Raw genomic sequence first — 19,330 nt, forward strand, 5'->3', positions numbered from 1 at the left:
GTCATGATCTCAGGGTCACGATCTCAGAGTTGTGAGATCGAGCCCCGCATCAGTCTCCAAGCTCAGTGGGGAGTCGGCTGGAGATTCTCTCCCTCTCCCTCTGCCCCTCCTTTCGCATTCTCTCTCTAAAATAAATAAAAAATTGTAAAAAAGGAAAATAATTTATATCTCTTCCCCAGACCCCCCCCACCTCACCACAAACACATACACACAACTCACACACATACACACACGTCCAATGTCACAAGGACACACAACTCTTCTTATTGATCCGTAGGTACCCCGTGGTAGCCCAGACAGGTATGGAAATTATATTCTTCTGTTTCCTTCTTTTCCATGGTGCTATGCATGTTCTATAAACAGCAGGAGAAGTAATTATGTAGGTGGGCATTCGCTACACCATCAACTTCTGGAGTATAATATAAGAATGTGCTAAGGCGAGGAAATATTTGCTTGAACTAATGCCTGGAAACAGAATGTGGTATGTACTTCATAGTAATATAAACCGCACATCTGGTTCATTTTTGTATATGGTACCTGAGTGGGTGGGGTAGTATTTACATTCATTTTCCTCTTCTAAGCTGTCCATCCGGTGTCTAGTCTGTGAACGCTAGGAAGTTCCATGTATGTGTGTGTGTCTTTTACTTTGCATATTCTAGCATCTGCCGTTCACTCCGACTTGGAGCATTTCCCGTTGCAAAACTGCCACCGGGGTCTTCGAAACACACATTTACATTCCACAGGTCTAGTAAATGGGCTATGTGGCTGCATGATGCCTTTTGTTTAAAAGAAATCCAGTGGCAGCCCAGCACTTTCTATACAGCTGCACTTTCCGCTGTTAACTGTGGCAGTTGAAGAGTGAAGCTCAAAGGAATTTTTAGAATCTGCTGCCCCAGCAGGTAACATTCTGGGGTTGGTTCTTTTTATTGTTGTGTGTTTTTTTTTTTTTTCTGCTGTTTAAAATGTCCAAACCTTCTCGCTTGGCTAGACCTTTCTTTGCTAATGCAGCTTCTAAGCTGCCATCACCTCGAAGGGACAATTTGAACAGCAAACAGAAAAAATCCAGCGTAGGTGAGAAGATTTTGAGAACTGGAAGTGAAGGAAATTTGGTCAAACAGCAGCAGGTGCAAACGGCAGTCACTCCTGCTCAGCGGAAGGCTTCACCACACAAAGGTAATATTTTAAATCCGCTGCTTTTGTCAGCTTATGCTTAGATACTTCTTTCTTAATAATACTGCCAGATAACTTAAATGAGGGAGACTTGTTACGGTTTCAAAAACTTATCCGATGGTGTGAGTGTGACATCTTCTAAAATCCTGGAGTATGTTGCTAAAATAACCAATAATGAGGAAGATGGAGGTAATAGAACTTTCTTTCATTAATTAAGGAATGATAAAAGAAAAACTGAGTGTTTTCACTTCTTTTTGAGGAGGACGGATTTTATTCTTGGTTGTGTTTCATAGTCTGTCATAGTCCAGTTAATGAAGTTTCTTTTTTTATTGCTTGTCTATATGAAAAGAAACAAAAAAAGAAGGGACGTGTCGTAAAACCACATCATTAACTGGCCAAAGAATTTTTGCATGCTTAATTTTTTGCAGTCTCTTTTAAAAATGGATTTGTGTCTGAAATGATAATCTAACAACATGATTCCCTGCCAGGATGACCAAAATCTCTGCTAACATTGTTACCTGGAACATTTAGGTGGGGGTTCTGAGCTGCATATCACTTAGCAAGAATATTATTGACTATTTGACCTGGAATTGAGAAATATGGTGACCAAACTATTATTATTTTAGGGTCCATAATCACAGAGGGCAATGAATCCACAGCTTAAAATATAATAATAATTTTCTCCATTACACCAAGAGCTACATATTAAATCACCAAGCAACATTTATATTAGTTATTTTTTTAAATTACATTTTGAACTCTCACTCAGAAATGTAATTTTTGACACTGTGATTTTATAGTAAAATTAAAAAATTGTTTTAATATTCTCATTCTTATAACTGGAAGCTTTTACTTTATAGAAAATAATAAGTTCATTTTATAATTTTAATCCTGATCTCTTCTCTATTAAAAACTATTACAAATGAATATGCAGTGATACAATTTTGTGCCATGTACTAGTTCAAAGATACAAATTTATGTCTGGAAATTTTTTAATTTTTTTCTTAACTTGGCTTATTATTGTTTTATCCACTTTGGTCAATGGAATGCTTGGACAATAACTATTTTATTGACCAAAATACTTTTTAAGAGATACATATAATGAACACTTAAGACTTTAGAAGTATTGATGATAGTTGCTTAATAGAGTGAATTTTGACTACTTAAAAGAAGTTCTCTTTGATATTGTAATGTGTAAAAGTCTGAAAAAAATTCTTCCAAAAAAAGAATTTCAGCCGCCTCAAGTTGAAAAGTATCCAGACATTTAATGGTGTATATATCCGTGTCTGAGTAAGGTATGCTCAGGGAGGGACTTTTTAAACAAACAATCTAAAACTAGATGCTATTCCAAAGATTTTTCAGAATTCCTTCTTTTGACAACCTGTGAGGGTATCTTTGAATAGACTTAGTGGATGAAAATAGTGTTTCTTTAAAAACAGATTTTTTGGGGGGTTAGTTAAAAGTCATTAGAAACCAAGGATGATTATTGAGTTGCAAGGTCAGTATAGATAATGCATATTTTTGTTTAAAAAAAAAAATGAACTGGGAGCAGATTACATAATAATAAGATGGTGTTTCCTTTGCATCTCCCTGAGAGGATTCAGGCTGTCCAAACGGAGAGTTCTACCACAAAACTCCTGAAATTGGCAGCAGGACTGGATCCTTTTGAAAGACAACACTCATCAGAATATGTATTTTATTAACATTTTAAATATTTATTTTTAATCAGAATTCTTTTTTTTCATAGCCACACACATCATATCACACAGTACGAATAGAAACCTTTCATTGTTGGAGAACAGGACGAAGACTCTATAGGATAGCCCAGTCTTGTATTAGGCTTTTACTTACGGTGGTGGTCATTATGATCAAGAAATCCAAACAACAATCGTGCCACCTTAGGCTTGTGCTGAGTTTGTGTGGGTTCTTGCCCATCACATTAAGATCTCAGTGTTGGTTCTTTAGAATGCATATTTCATTTGGCCGACGGGGTTTAATTTAGTCTGTACAGTTTCTCACATATCTGACTCTCATTTTTCCCCCCTTGTGTCATTTGTTTAGTTGTATAAGTATATTCTGGTAATTTTAAACTTTATTTTAAGTTTGTCTTCATTTAGTTTATTTCATAAATTAATGCAGTGACATTTCCCTTCACTGCTTTTCCACATCTCCCCCCTCTTAAATTTTGTCATCTGTACTTTTGTTTCCATATTAAAAAGGTTAATAGTAGTTATTTTTTGGTTAACATAATTAAGTCTTCCATGGCTTATCTACAGACAAGTAATTCTATAAGTTGCAAATCAATAAAGTGTATAGCTCATGAGGCCCCATATTGTTATTGCTAAGCCAAAGAGGTGTGCTATAATCATTACTCTTATAAACTTTCCCTCCTCAGCGCTTCTAATTCTTCCAAGGATGGTATAGATATGATCATATTCACAGAACTCCCTTTTCTTCCAGGCACTTCTCTCTGTATCCCTCAGTCCTCCTGCCCTCCTCTGTCCTGACTGATTTCTCCAACACTTGGACAGGTCTCTCTTAGATTACTTCTTCATTTAGCTGAAGCACATCCCCAAGAAACTTCCTAAGAAAAGGAAAATGGGAACTAAACTTTCTGAGTGTTTACCTGTCCAGCAAATATCTTGACTCTCTTTTTTTACATTTTAGTGATAGTTGGGATAGGATAGATTTTTAGACAGAAAATAATTTTTCCCTCATAACATTAAAGGCCTTTCTCCGTTACCTTTTGGGATCTAGAAGTGTTGACGAGAAGTCCCATGTTGTTCACACGTTCACACATTGCTTTGCAGGTGACTTTTTCTCTCTTTCTTGAAGCTTTGAGGATATTCGCTTTATCCTTGATGTTCTGAAATTTCACTGATGTATGTTAAAGTGTGGGTCTTTCCCATTTATTTTGATAGAATACTTTGATGGGCACTTTCAGTTTAAATAGTAATGGCCTTCAGTTTTGTGAATTCTTTTTTATTAATTCTTTGATAAACTCTTCTTCTGTATTTGCTTGGATTTTCTCATTACAGTGCTCCTATGAGTTGGCTTTCCAATAGACTGCATCAATTTTCTGATCTTTATCTGTTCCTTATTTTTTTTTTTTAGCTCTATGTTATCTAGATTTTCTTGACCTTATCTTCCAACTCTTTTGTCGAATTTTGATCATATTTTTAATTTGCAAGATTTTCTTACTCTGATTATTTTGAGACCAAAACACATGGTGTTATTTTCAGACTATAAGCAGTAGATCTGTGTGCTTTATTTACCTGTTACAGTTATATTTGATGGTACCATACATTTATGTTTAATGATGCAGCCACATCCCTGTAATGTTGGTGTGCTTTCTATTCTGAGCCATGGTCTAAATGAGTTCCTAGAACCAAAGACACTGTCAATCAATAAACTTTAGGACAACAGATTTCATATCTAATTTTCACCCATGAAGCACTCTCTTCATGATGAAAACCCACCAAATGACAGATGAATGTTGAAGTGTGTGTTGATGTGTGCCAACAAATTTTATTCAGGACGAGGGTCTAAGTTGACATTTGAGAATGTGGCATTTCTTCCTGAGTGTTCTCTATTCTCCTGAATTCTGTTTTAGGTATATTTCTGCAAAATTAGTTTTGTCCTGGTTTTATCTATTTATTTCTTTGACCTCTTAACTGTTGTTCTAAATAAAGAAAAATACATTTTTTAAGAAGTGGGCATGAACACTGCCCAGTAGCTTAGTTTGAAAATATAGTTTCCATATCTTGTATATTTGTAATGATGATGGTAATGATATCTGAGCTCTAACGAGCTCTTCCTATGTGCCCAGCACACTTCTTTTTTTTTTAAGATTGATTTATTTATTTTAGAGAGAGAGGGAGGGAAATAGGGGGAGGGGCAGAGGGAGAGAGTGAGAGAGTCTCAAGCAGACTCTGTGCTGAGCCCACACGCAGGGGTTGATCTCATGACTATGAGATCACAACTAGAGCCGAAACCAAGAGTCAGTCACTCAACCAACTGTGCCACCCAGGTGCCCCTGCCCATCACACTTACAAGCACATTATAAATGTATTGTCTTATCTTGTATAATCCTTACAGCAATCCTATGATGGAGTACTATGACTATCCCTTTTAGATGAGGAAACTGAGACAGGGAGCTTCAGTTATTTGCCCAACATCATGTAGACAGGAAAAAGTAGAACAGAGTTCTAGCCCTGGAAGTTCATACTCCTGAACTTGCACACTTCACCACTATGCTAGAGCACCTTTCTATAAAGAAAAACAATTCGTCTGTCAAAAAAGTTACTATAATTTAAAACTTTCTGATTGGACAGTCTGGTCCCTGAAAAAAAAAACATCCGGTGACATCCTATAGTTCAGAAAATGCTCTTCTGGTTTCTGCCTTTTTACTTATTGCCCCAGATTTCTGTTTCTTCAACAAAAGAAATGAAAAGGGAAGAGAACAAATTTCAGTTAATCAATTTATCACAATACTATAGATGTTTTTCTAATAGTGAGAAATGAAAGGATACATTGAATACAGGACCTTGCAATTCCAATATGTATACTCATGCCTACAGACTTGAGTGTGCACGGGTACGTGCACACACACACACAGAGAAACACAAATAGTCTGCATACAATTCAAGAGAGGCTCTTCTTCCATCACACATGACCTGGTGGTCCAAGTACAAGCCTGTAGGCCAAAAATCATGCAAGTCTCATTCTTTTCTAACACAGTCTCCCTCTGTGGCCTTGAGCAAGGCCATTATCCTTCTTGACTGAGTTTCATTAACCATTAAAGAATAATACGTGGTTTATGGGGGGAAGTAGTCGTGAGGATTAATGACTTAATGTGTATTCAGTGCTTTCAAGAGCACATGTACTGCGTAGATACTCTAAGTTAAGCACAATGTGGTCTCTTTTTACCTTCAATTGCTGTGGAAGGTAAACACTTACTCTCTCACAAATATCATGCACCTACACCAGGAAAACTCCACAATAAACCTCTGATGCTTGCTCTAAACTATTCTTTATGCACAAGGGTAATATCACATGTGTCCTATTTGCCATCCCACAGGTTGATTGAGATTGTCTGTGAATGCCTGGAACTCAATTGTCCCCATCTATAAATGAAAAATATTAATAACTGGAGCACAAAAAGTATGTTTTTTCTCTCTTGTAGGGCTCAGTTTCGTTCTGGATACTACTGATGGGATATAGTGACATTAGGCCCTTGCACAGTGAAGTAGCAAGGAAGGTGATTGTGGCTATAGGTAGGCAGTGCCTCTAAAAGGGGTACTCACTTTACTGCTTTTTCCCGTAACAAACTGATGATACCAGTAAATAGTCAATAGCCAATGGTAGGGCCTGCACTTTGTCTAGTATTTTCCAGAGGCAGCAGTGGATTTGTACTGATGATGCACATTACTTTATCTGACTGCCTTTGTGACCAATCGACTCATTTTTGAGGAGAGCTAAGGTGAAGGGCGTAGTATTTCTTTAATAGAGCAATGGTCTGTTATACTTACAGTTATTAAATTCATAGTTTTGGCTCATTGTTGATACCAGTTAGTCCAGAGTCACGCATTACACATCTGTATAGGCCAATAAGTTTCTCTCCATCCTATTACCGAAACTCACATGGCTTACCCTGGAAGTTGTTTTACAAATAAAAATGAAACATACTTAATGCTGCTTACCAGTATTTAATGAGAATTTTTTCTCCAGCTAGATATGGTATGAGCTATGACTGTGTGAATATCGAAAATTAATATTTATTTCTAGAGTTCTCTTTATTTTCCGTTATTAATCTTATCTATATTTGTCTTCTACCCAGTAATAGCTGAGAAGAAAGAAATATAAGTAACGTGTGTTCTCATATTTCTCATATTGCTTACTCGATTCTGTTAAAATTCAATGTGTTGGGAAAGGAGTTGAGACTACCTCTTTAAATTAATCTGGGGTTTTCTCCGAACTAATCTGTGTACTTTCAGTTACTTTGACATAGTCCACTTAGCCAAGAGAGGTCAATAACTCACAAGTCTGCTGAAAAATTAAATGCACCTGCATCAGAGACACATGGGCTGCTGAGGAAAAAGAGAATTCACAGTCTTAGAATTTTAGAGTGGGATAAAAACTTAAAGATCATCTAATTCATCTCTCTCTTTTGATATATATGGAAAAAGCCTAGTTACTTCTTTTGATCAAGACTAAAGGTGCACAGTCTTGAGCCAATGTCTTCTAACTTGATGCTTTTTATCCTTCCATATATCTTAAACAAAAAGGCAAAAACTGTTAGAACACATTCAGGTTTCCCTTCAAATGCTCACCTCCTTGGCACGGACTCCTACTGACCTGTGATCCATAGCGTCTCCTGTTCTGTGCCACCCACCCTCCTGGTACTCCGTTGTTACTTGCCTACTTACTCCAAGTTCAAGATCCCTGAGCAGTGCGTAGTGCAGTCACAACTCACTTGTTGTATTGATTCTTTATCAGATTTTATCTTTGTAACTAAATTACAATCAGAGTTCGTTTAATGCTGGAAAGTTGTGAATAGTGTCTCTTATTATGTTTATAATACAGAGTTTTGCTTTTGGTTGCTTATCTCTAATGGGCCTGATAAAAGAATATATTTCTTAGCTCAATAAAGTTAAAAATATCATAAAATGGTTTTCTGTCTCTCCTTTAACTAGAGTTGAAAGTTAAAGTAACAAACTCTATTTGTACAAATATTTTTCTAAAATCTGTATTATTCGGTACCTTCCAAAATTTCATCTGTGTGCCAGTGAAAACTTTCCTCTATAAAGAACTTAGGAGATTGTATACAACCACAAGTGAGGAATTTTGCCCACCTGAGTGGAAGATTTTACTGCCTGAACTACTTAAACTTTCATTCCCATACTCAGATTTTTACTTTGCTATGTATGTTGCTTCCAATTTTAAGTTTTTACGTTAATGAGCCACCTTTTCTTCAAAATATTTCTATTCTGTTGGATTCATTTAAACAATCAGAATTGGAGCATTTGAAAAATAATCAGAATTTGTATCGATGAACAAATGTGTGGTTACCTTTTTATTTGGGGATATTATAATAATTCTTCCAAGCAAGTAAATCATGTCCATGTATCATTCTAAGCTATATATGTTCTTAAGAATAATTTCATTAATCTTGGCCATTTAGGAGCAAACTACCATGAACCTCTCCACCTGTCTGGCTTTCTCGAAGGCTACTTACCTCTTGTATAATCACATCATACCAATCTTCTTAACTCATGGCCAGATAAGGGAAGGATAAGTGTCTGGGAATTTGAAAATCTAGACAGAAGAAAAACCTTCTTCTTAATGATGCTGCTGTGCCAGGTTAACTATTATGGTTTCTTGAGTTAATGATCTCCAGGGTCTTAATTTAAGTCAAAAACTCTACCTCTATGGTTTTGTCCCCTTTTGGCAAGAGGAAAAAACTCAAATGGGTTCAGATTACCTTTACCTTCCATGTTTCTAAAATGTACAATGACACTACCAAAATAAACTGGAAAACACCACAAATAGGTAAAGAATCCTTTCTTATATACAAGAAACATCAGTCAAATATATGCCAAGGATACAGATTTTTGTTGTTTTATATTTCTTGACAATTCATATTTATAGATACATTACACAAGATAAACTTTAAAGGAAATTCACTTTTAAACAATTATTTATTCAAAGTACAGAACATTGTGTTTATATCTGACAGTTTATCATATACATTATGATATATATAATATACTGGTATGTTGCCGATTATGTATATTCGTTATTTTTAAATTATTAAACCTAAGAAGTTCCATTTGAATATAAGTTAAATATACATTAGATTGATTTTTTTTTTGAGCCAATGTTTTAATAATTGATTCTGGTGATGAGGTTGTTTTCTGAAAATATAATTGCTATCATGACTTTACTGACAACCCCCCTGCTCCCACCCCCGAAATAACTCATTGACTATCTGCTATGTATCTGGCATTTTGCTAAATAATAGAAAGTTTAAAAAATTAAGTAAAACATGGTCTTTATCCTTGAGGAGGATTTTACAGGAGTGGGATATCCTGGTTATCTGGATGTCTAAATATAATTTTCCAAATGATTTATGTACAAAATTGTATGAGTGCATAGAAGAAGCAGAGCAGGCTATTTGCCCCAAGTAATGAAAGTTTGCCAGGTTGGGCAGGGGGAGAGGAAACATCATAAAATACCTTGTTGCGTTTAAGAAATGACAAAGCAGAGCAGTGCTGATGGGGTAAAAGAAAGCTGGTGAGAAAAGACGTGGAGGTGGGGAGAGGTCTATTAGGCATGATTTCAAAAGAGAAAAGTGTGTTCATTTTCTTCATACCTTCAATGAATAGTTATTGGGCCCCTACTAGGTGTTAGATGTTGTTCTAGGCTCTACACAAGTTGAAGCAAGTTCTAGGCTCTAATCAACCATGGTAGATGAAGGCTGTGGCTCTGTGGGGCTTACCTGTTAATGTGGGTTCTAGAACAAAAATTAAACAACACGAAGTGATACAGAGTAATGGAAAGCAAGGCAGGAGCAGGTTCTGGGAAATGAGAAAGTCAAAAGATGTGTTTGTGATGTGAATGTGGTCCAGCTATTAAATATTCAGGTAGGAAATTAGAAATGTGGATCTGGAGATTAAGTTAAGGTGGAGGCTACTGATAACAAACCAGTAGGTCACCAGTTATAAATGCTGTTTTAAGCCATGGGACTGGATAAAATCACCTAGGGAGATGGTAGGATGGAAAGTATAGAAAAGAGAATGTGGCCCATGTCTGAGAACCCTGGGACACTGCAACATTCAAGGGTCAAAGTGGGAGGAGGGGGATGGCCAAAATCTTAAGGCATGTATACACCAACTTGAGAATTTTATTTTAAAACTCTAGTCCAGAGTCTTCGAAACATTCCCTCCCAACAGAAACAAATACATTCATGCCCCTTATGTAGTTGCAAACAAATACTCCAAATATAAATTTTGTTTTAAAGCTTTTATATTTAAAATGATGCAAGTCTTGTAATCTAGCCCATAACATTTATTTAATATAACATCATGTTTAACTGAATTATCATCAAAATTAAAATGTTTCTTCTTATGTTTAATTTGAGCTTCAAGTATCCACAAAAGCTTATCACATATCACTGGAGGTAACCCTTCCTACTCCAGTTGAAGAAGAAAGTCTCAGAAATGGGGAGCTATTAAAAGACTTTCAACATCCTTCTGTTCTTATTTGTAATTTAATATTTGCATCACATAACCATTTTACATAGTTTTTTAGTGTTTGTTTGGCTATCCTTCATGTATCCCTGAGAATGGAGTTTTCTGGTTTTGATTAAGAACTTCTTTCTCAGGAGGTGAGGACTAATTTGTTACTGCAATTTCTAGCACAACATAATGTGAATTTTTTATGATGAAACTTCTATTTACATTCTTAGAGATTCATGAAGAAGCATCTTGAATATTTAAAGATAATACACTAGGAGAACCTCAGATCTATTCTATTTGTGCCCTGTTTATTAAAGTTACTTCACAAGGATTTTTAAATAGCTATAACTAGAAGAATTGTCAACAACATAATAGATGTTCAGAGAACACCCTCCCAGGAGAGCAAAACAAAAAACACTAGATTTTTTTAAATTATATATATCTTTTGAAATGCCTAGTTGATTTGACAGTAAATTAAAGAAATTCCCCTGAGGCAAAAACAAAAACAAAAAAAAAACACCCAAAAAACACACACACAAAAAGCCAAACAAGAAAACTTTAACACAAAAGAATAAGTAAAAGTTAGAACCATGATTTGTATAGTGGTCTTTGTCAATTCCTTGTGGTCTAGGGAATTTTAATAGATACATTCAGTAGAGAAGTGACTCCTGATGCCAAGAAGAGTGATAGTCATATTAAAGCCCTCTGCGTTCAGTGGCTAACACAAGGAAGGCTGCCCTGTAGAGGGACATCTTGGAGAAAGCTCTTGACTCAACCTCAGTTCTGGGTGGAGATGAATAAAAGGAATATCCTGAGAATGTCTAACCTCATGTCTTCACTCACGTGGTCTTGGGGCTTAAAGTCATATTATTGTGGAATAGGGAAAAAAACCCAACCCCCCCCCAAAAAAAGCCGAAAATATCACTTAATCGTCCCAGATCATCGGAGTCTCTGCCTGCCTCATGGCAGAAGACGAAAATGCTCTTACAAAGAATGTATTTTATAAACAAGCCTGTAAGAATTCCCACAGATAAAAGTCCAAAACATGAGCTCACAATAAAAATTCATTGCATACATAGGGAAACAAATGACCATAGACAAAAGTCAGCAAAGGAAAAGAATCACAGAATGAGATCTACATAAACTGCCAATATTAGAATTATTAGATGCAGAATATGAAATAAATGCATTATATATGTTTCAAGAACAGATTCTAACAATAGCAACCTGTAATATTTGAACAATAGATTTTCTAGAGATGAAAAATATAATAACTAAAGGTAAAAACTCAGTGTATTGTTAAATGGCAAAGTAAATACAATGAAGAAAGAACTGGTAAACTGCAAGATAGACTCGTAAAATTCCTAATAATACAGCACTAAGAGACAAAGTGATGGAAAAGACAAAAGAGAGGTTAAAAGATGTAAAACAGTAGAGTGAGAAGATCCAACATAAGTCTAACAGGATTTCCAGAAGGAGAACATACAGACACTGAGAGAAGCATTATTTGAAAAGATAATGGCTGAGAATATTCCAAAACTGATAAAAGGCCATTAATATCTGAAGTCAGGAAACCCAACGATTCCCAAGATACACTGAAAAAAATTTAAACAAAAAACCCTATACCATATAGTACTTCATTAGTTTTTGATGTAGTGTTCCATGATTCATTGTTTGCATAATGTATGGTGACTGACATAACATAATAAAAACAACAACAACAAAAAAAACCCAAAAACCCTACACCTAGACATATAATAACAATAAATAATTACTCAATTTTTGTCTATATAGAGGGTTGTGATCAAACAGCAGTTAATAGATTGGTATATTACACATCAATTTTGATTTGAACTCTGTAGACATGTGTCTGGATTATGTAAATCAGTTACCAATTCTTGTTATAATTCAGGCAAATACATTTGAGAAATGTGAGTTTTATAGCCACATCTTACTTCTTAAACCAACCAGAAATACAATAGTTAAAATTCTCAGCATGAAGTTTAATAGCTATTACCTGTTTTCCTAGGAAGGGAGAGGGAGGATTATCAGTGCTCATTTGTTCAATTTTTGCTGAAAATATTCAGCTTACTTCCATTTGCATGTCAGTTGAGAGAAAGGTTGAAGAAAAAGAAATAATTATTTAGAGAATGATACTCAAATGGGCATTAAAAAATAGAATTCTAGGAGATCATTGTTTGATATTTACAGCATGTGCAATGGTCCCCCCTTATCCATGGGGGGATATATTCCAAGACCTCCAGTGGACATCTGAAACTGTAGATAGTACCAAACCCTATATATAGTATGTTTTTTCCTATACATACATACCTATGATAAAGCTTAATTTATAAATTAGTCACGGTAAGAGATTAACAACAACCAATGATAAATAAGAACAATTATAACAAAATACTATAATAAAAGTTATGTGAATGTGGTCTCTCTTTCAAAATATCTTACTGTATTGTACTCACCCTTATTCTTGTGATGATGTGAAATGAGAAAGTCCCTACATGATGAGCTCAAGTGACATGAATGACAGGCTTGGTGATGTAGTGTTAGGTTACACATTGTCAGAAGGAAGATCATCTACTTTTGGACCAGGTGGCCATAGGTAACTGAAACCACAGAAAGCAACACTGCAGATAAAGGGGGACTACTATATATTTACCACTGAAAGTATGTCTTATGGGATTCAACCAGTATTCATGTTGCTTGGATGACTTTGTAGTCTTACTACTATTTTCAAGGATATCTCCATAATCATCATTTCCTGAATGTTCAAGAAAGTAGGTACTGTATCTACTAAATAAATCACTGTATTTGTTAGCATGCCTAATGAAACCAGTTAAAGGGAACATAGTGTCATGATCAAGGGAATTAGAACTTCTTCATTTGATAATCCTCAATTACTGAAGATAATATAAAACTTGTTTCATTTCCAGTTATCTATTTAAACTGCTAGAAAATCTAAAATCTATGCAGATAGTTATATAATCCTCTTCTCTATGAGTGAATCAGGAGTGGAAAAAATAATGTAAGTTTTGTTTATAAAACCTCCTTCGGGGAAAATGTAATGGTTTGAGTAGTACCTTTGCGCTGATTCATTTACATATTTAAAACTTCATACGGCTAAACTTAATGCACGTAACACTGGCTATCCTAGGGCTAGTTTTTCTCTTTCCACTTAAACACAGATAATCTTAGTATTTCTCCAGGTCAGAGTCTTAATTGCTCAGTGAAATCAGCAAAGAAAGAGAAGAGGGCTAGTATTTTGAAGTCTGTCTTTATAACTTAATATTTAATTAGATGCTATACTTAATGATTTCTGATTTTGAAGCATGTTTAAGGAAGTCTCATTTCTGCTCCATTGATCTTAGAATGCCAAACGGTGAGTGAAAAATCAAGTCCAACCTGGTGTGGACTTACATAAGATGAAGAGTATATTTGCACCATGCTGAACGCTTAACTAAATGCCATCGGTTATCAGATGACAATAAACATGAACTATGACTGCAACAATGACCATGGAAAGGCATTACTGGCCATCATTGTCGGAAAGTAGGAGAAAAGTATAGCAAGTGTTGAGGAAGGAATGGGGAGTATGTCACAGAGGGAGAAAGAGAAGAGAGATGAGAAAAATATATTTGGAAAATGACAAAAAAAATGGAATATTACTCTGCTTATTATTTCACCACCTTTTAAGTCAGTCTACAGAATCCTTGATTATGAAGGACTTCCTCAGCATTATTTTTAATGAATGTTACTGAAAAGCAAAAAGGGAAAGTGCTAATCATGTTTTAATAATAAAAACCCAATTCCAGAGGAGAAGTATCTTGGAAAGCACTGACTTAGTGCAGATATTTTAAATGGAAGCTTGGTCAATCCATCAGGAAAGAAGAAATAAATATTGTTCTTTCCTAAATGTATAAGGTAAACATAAAAATAATCACATTATCATTTTTGTGCTACTAGTTAGAAGTTTAACTCAGGTTCTCAATTACATTTTGCCTTAGTAGGATCCATTGAGGGGCAGGGTGTGTACCTGACAAATGTGGTCAAATAACTTCAAGGGTCATTATGTCAAATGGCAAGGGTCATGAATGAGCAGCCACCACCTCAGAAGCCAAAACTAGGGTGAGAACACTGATAATCCAGCAAGATTTGGGGGAATATTGAGTAGGGAGTGAGTGACACGATCAAATTTACACGACCGAGGCATTTTGGAAGCAGCTTCAAGAAAGGGGATGGAGATTAAGAACACAGGCAGGGAGGAAGTGAACCTAAGAAAGACAGAATCCGGTCTGAAAGAAGACTGTTCCTCAAAGGTTCAGCAGCCTTGGGCAAGTAAAATCAAGCACTCCATAAACGTTCAGCAGAGGGCTGAATGACTGAACGAGCTGCAGGTGGAAGAGAACTGTAAGGAAGACATAGTTGATGACTTTCCACAATGGGAGATGGGATACGGGAGGTGTCTGCCTGGGGCAACCAAGTGGGTGGTGAGCCATTCCCGCAGCCATGGAATAGGAAGGACCTCGCAGCTCTGTGGAGGAAGGTGCTAGAAAAATCAGGGCATATTGAGTTAGAAGTGTCTGAGGAGCTCCCAAGTAGATGTCTAGGAGCCAGCTGGATATATGGAGCTGAAATGTGAGTGTTCTGGGCTACATATACAAATTTGGGAGTTGTCAGCTTATTTGCGTTTTGGATATAGATAAAATTGCCCTGTAAACATGTTGAGGGCTGAGGGCTGGAGGCTGGGGATTTGAGATGGTCTTATTCTGGCTGCTACACTTTGGAAGAGGCAGTGATAAACTGGAGCAACCTTGTGATATGGGAAATGGTTGGGAGGACAGGAGAACTGAGAGGTGGATGCTACCCTAACATGAGTGTGATCCATAAAGGCTGGGCTCCCCTACTTCTGGTGCAGAGCTGGGGCCAAGCAGGACGAGTTAATGGAGGACACTTTGAGCTTAATACGAAAGAAGCCAAGTGAGTAACTGGACTGCCACAACAAACAGGCCACCTCACCAAGTAGCGAGCTTTGGGTCCCTCTGCCAGATGGGGGACAAGGCAGAGCAGAGTGTAGCTGGGAGCAGAATTACATGGGTTTTCCTGCTTCTTTCTACTCTCAGGTTCTGGGATAGATGGTGTTCTCTAACAGAACGGAATACAGCAAGATCTCAGCGTAACAGAAAATAAGTGGACTGTCCCTATAAAGGAGTGTTTGAGGTGTTTTTTTTTTTTTTCTTTTAAACAGACTTTTACAAACGCTTCTGGTTTTCAATTTTCATTTTCTGTCTGTATTTTCCTCCGTTACCCTATTCCTCTCTGATTTCTCCTCTCCCTACGGCTCTCCGTAAGAGCCTGTCAGTAACAAACTCAGTTTTTGTCACAGAAAAAATGTCAAAGAAACCAAATAAGAAAGATAAGAGCGAGGAGAGGCAGGTCATATGACATTTCTTTGAGCCCTAATGTCTTTTTTTTTTCTTTCTGTTCATATTATCTGAAATTCTCATTTCATCTCCTGCACTGCCTTTTGGGTAGCACTCTGCATTTCTACCTCAGCTGTCTCAGGGCTGCCTGTCCTTCCTGTGGGCCCAGGGAAGCTGAGAATGTCCTTCCTCTCCTCCTAACACACACACACACACACACACACACTCTCATTCACACAGACACCCCTTCCTCATGTGCTGAGTACAGCCTGAAATCTCAAAGTGGGCACTTCATTAAGGCAGTCCTCCTGCTAAAACACACGCCATCTTGGATGACACGACATTCCAAATTAATACTGGTCTTTTATGCCTTGTGTGAATGAATGTTCCATGTCTTTAAGAACTGTGTTGTTGGGGCGCCTGGGTGGCTCAGTCGTTAAGCATCCGCCTTCAGCTCAGGTCATGATCCCAGGGTCCTGGTATCGAGCCCCGCATCAGGCTCTCCGCTCCGCGGGAAGCCTGCTTCTCCCTCTCCCACTCCCCCTGCTTGTGTTCCCTCTCTCGCTGTGTGTCTCTCTCTGTCAAATAAATAAATAAAATCTTAAAAAAAAAAAAAAGAACTGTGTTGTTGTTGCTTTGTTTTACACGGGAGATAATCCAAGGACATTGAAGCTTAAGGAGGGGGAAGAGAAGGACCTCAGGGATACAGGATTGGAGCTTCTCTGCCCCTTTCCTGCTGGTCTTCAAATGCCACCACTGCATATCTCCTAGGATTTTTGCCTCTGGTAAGAAGATATGTTACCAACGTTTTTACAGCTTACTTTGAGTTTATCCTGTCTAGTTTCTTCTTCCTCTCCTTAATTGTCACCATGGTGAGTCACTTCAGTCAGAGATATATTATCTATATTTATTCAACAACGTAGGTCCTCAGTCTGGTTATTTTATGCTCGTATTAATGTCTCTTTCATGGTTTCTGTAGTGATTCAAAAATTTGGTTCTGTCCCAAATCTTAAGGCATTCCATCCATTCTCATTACTATGCTTATTAACCAACCTTAATTTTTAAAAAAAATTCTGAGAGGTCATTACTAAAAATGGTTCTACCTTCTAAGAGAAGCCTGGGAATTCTTCTGTTCTTCCAGGAGACATTTTCCATGGGGAACCACCTGTGGGAAGCAGGGCCTTGGAGGGCAAGACTGGCAGTGAGTAGGACCTTGTCCATGTACTGGTGTCATCGAGACCTGAGACAGAGATTGGTAGCCAGCTTGTGGTATCCTCCAATCACTCCAGACTAGCATGGCTGGCCCATGAGTCAATAACAGGCTATGTGCTTATTTTCCCACTGAGCTCATCTGAAGATTGATACTGAGTAATTATGCCATGTTTAATCCTGAACACTCAGCATCTACTGCTTAGAGAACTTACTGATATTCAGCAGAGTAGAAACATAGGGGATGCCCCGTTACTTGGTGTGACTAACAGACATAACAGATACCTTTAAATTGTGGCCATAAAGAAATAGCACTTACCCTAGGGATTTGTCATCTTGGCTTCTTCCCAGAGCCCAGCCAGCTCATCCTTGTGTTTCTGGAACTGAAAGTCCAAGAACCTTGGGATGGTGGTAGGCGAACCTCTCTTTTTCTCTCTTAGGGAACTGTTTTTGCCTCCTGACAATTCTAGGAATATTCACTTCCATGTGTACAAAGTAGGTCTTTCCATCCCCACAACAACCCCATGTACAACTGAAGCTTAGAAAAGTTAAATGCCTTATCTAAGGGTCTCAAAACTGGAAAGGTGTGACCCAAACTCAGGGACTTCTGTCTCCAGAATCCATGCACTCCCCTGCCCTGACCAATAACATAAAATAAAAGCCTGTTCTCCTTACTATGCTAAGAGAATACTAGAAAAAGAAGTAGAAAGACTTAACTTCTTGTGTGTTCAGAGATTTTTAAAAGAAAAAGATGCTATTATGCTCTCAGACCTAATAAGCTAAAACCACCATTTAAAAACTAATAGCAAAAATACTATTTAAAGAAGATTCAGATGTAAAGTACTAGGAGAGTTAAAGGAAAAAATGTCATTTAGGGAAGATGTGGCCCAAGGATTTGAATTGGCCTTGGGGTTTGGGGGCTGGTGACTATGACAGAGGAGAAGCCCGGATGGAGTGGTGCTCTGAGGACCCTGAGAAGTCATGGCGTCTGAAGAAGGAATGAGCGATCAAGTGGGAAATCTTCTCACTACATAGCTTTAATTTAGACCAACAAATTTCTAGGATTTCTCTGCAGCAAATCCATTCACTTTAGACAGCATTATTTCTCTCTCAACGAGAATTTTCACACTGAACACTCACCAGTGATGCTGATGTGTGAGCAAGTGCTTGAGCTCTAATCTCAGTATTTCCCCTGACTAGCTGAGTGACAGTTCACCTCTCTGAACCTAAATTTTCTCTTATAAAGTGCAGGAACACAGTAGCTAACTGATTTCTAGGTTTCCTTCTTCAGGTTTCTTACTCCATTAGTGGTCAATGCCAAGGCACTTTGGGTTCCTCTTGCATATGGAGCACACTGGAGAGTTACGTTAACCCACTTCACCCTTCCGTTAATGGATTGACTCATGAAAGGATTTGTCAAGTGTCCATGATGTGCAGGGATTGTGGGGAAAGACAACTGTGAAAGATACATGAGTAAAGAAAACAAACACTGAAAGCAGAGAAGAGGAGATCTTCTGTGATGTGTAACTGTGAGGTTTGGAGTCGAGGCACAGTTTAGGGGCAGTGGGAAAGCAGCAGTCACCCTCGCTCCCATGGGGGGCCATAGGAAGCTATCATAGGGCCATGAGCTATTCTGAGCACCAGAGTTGGGTTTGGGCACTTTCTGGACACACCATTAAGCTCTCCTGGCACACTGTTTATCAAATGGCCACCTCTTATCATTTTCTCTCTCTATGAGCAGGATAACAATCTCCATTTCCCTTAGAAAATAAATGGAATAATACCATCTACCCCTCCATGGTATTATATCATCATTAAAAGGAAATAAGATAAGCCTATTTAAATACAAATAAAGTATCTGATTTTTCCCAGTTCTTTGAAATACTGACACATGCCTCCTGTAAAAGATCTATGGTCGATCTTGGATAAGAAATTACCTATTCCATGACAGAACGTTTTTTTGTAACTAGAAAATCAGTCATTTTTTGAAGAAGAATGCGGCCCCTGACACAGGTTGTAGATAACATTTGGGACAGTGGAGCAACCACATCTATATCCCCATCACCCACAGACATGGCCCCCTGAAGCAATGTTTGCACCTGCAAAGCCAGGCTCTAGATGGGCCAACTATAACGAAATGCTCATATAACAGATACTCTCTTCTGAAAAGTTAGAATTAGATCTAAGAGATGGTAGGAAGTTTCTGTTGGTACTTAAATCAGAACATCCTGGCATGTCCCTATTTGGCTCAGTGCATATGGAATCAGATGACGTAGT

General features: G+C 37.4%; 1 protein-coding gene across 6 annotated transcripts in view; it reads left to right on the forward strand.

Annotated features, from left to right (window-relative positions):
• Positions 1–500: 500 nt before the first annotated feature.
• The window catches only part of KIAA1217 (KIAA1217 ortholog), a 421,915-nt gene continuing 403,085 nt past the window's right edge, over positions 501–19,330 (forward strand). For 2 of the 6 annotated variants that reach the window (XM_032396666.1, XM_032396667.1), the window contains exon 1: positions 501–1,173. In XM_032396666.1, the coding sequence (XP_032252557.1) occupies positions 963–1,173 (211 nt within the window). In that variant the 5' untranslated portion in view covers positions 501–962. The remainder of the gene's footprint in view (positions 1,174–19,330) is intronic. The other 4 variants (XM_032396665.1, XM_032396668.1, XM_032396673.1 and 1 more) reach the window with 2 other exon arrangements.

The sequence above is a fragment of the Phoca vitulina genome, unplaced genomic scaffold (genome assembly GCF_004348235.1).
Source record: "Phoca vitulina isolate PV1807 unplaced genomic scaffold, GSC_HSeal_1.0 scaffold93, whole genome shotgun sequence".
Classification (NCBI taxonomy): domain Eukaryota; kingdom Metazoa; phylum Chordata; class Mammalia; order Carnivora; family Phocidae; genus Phoca; species Phoca vitulina.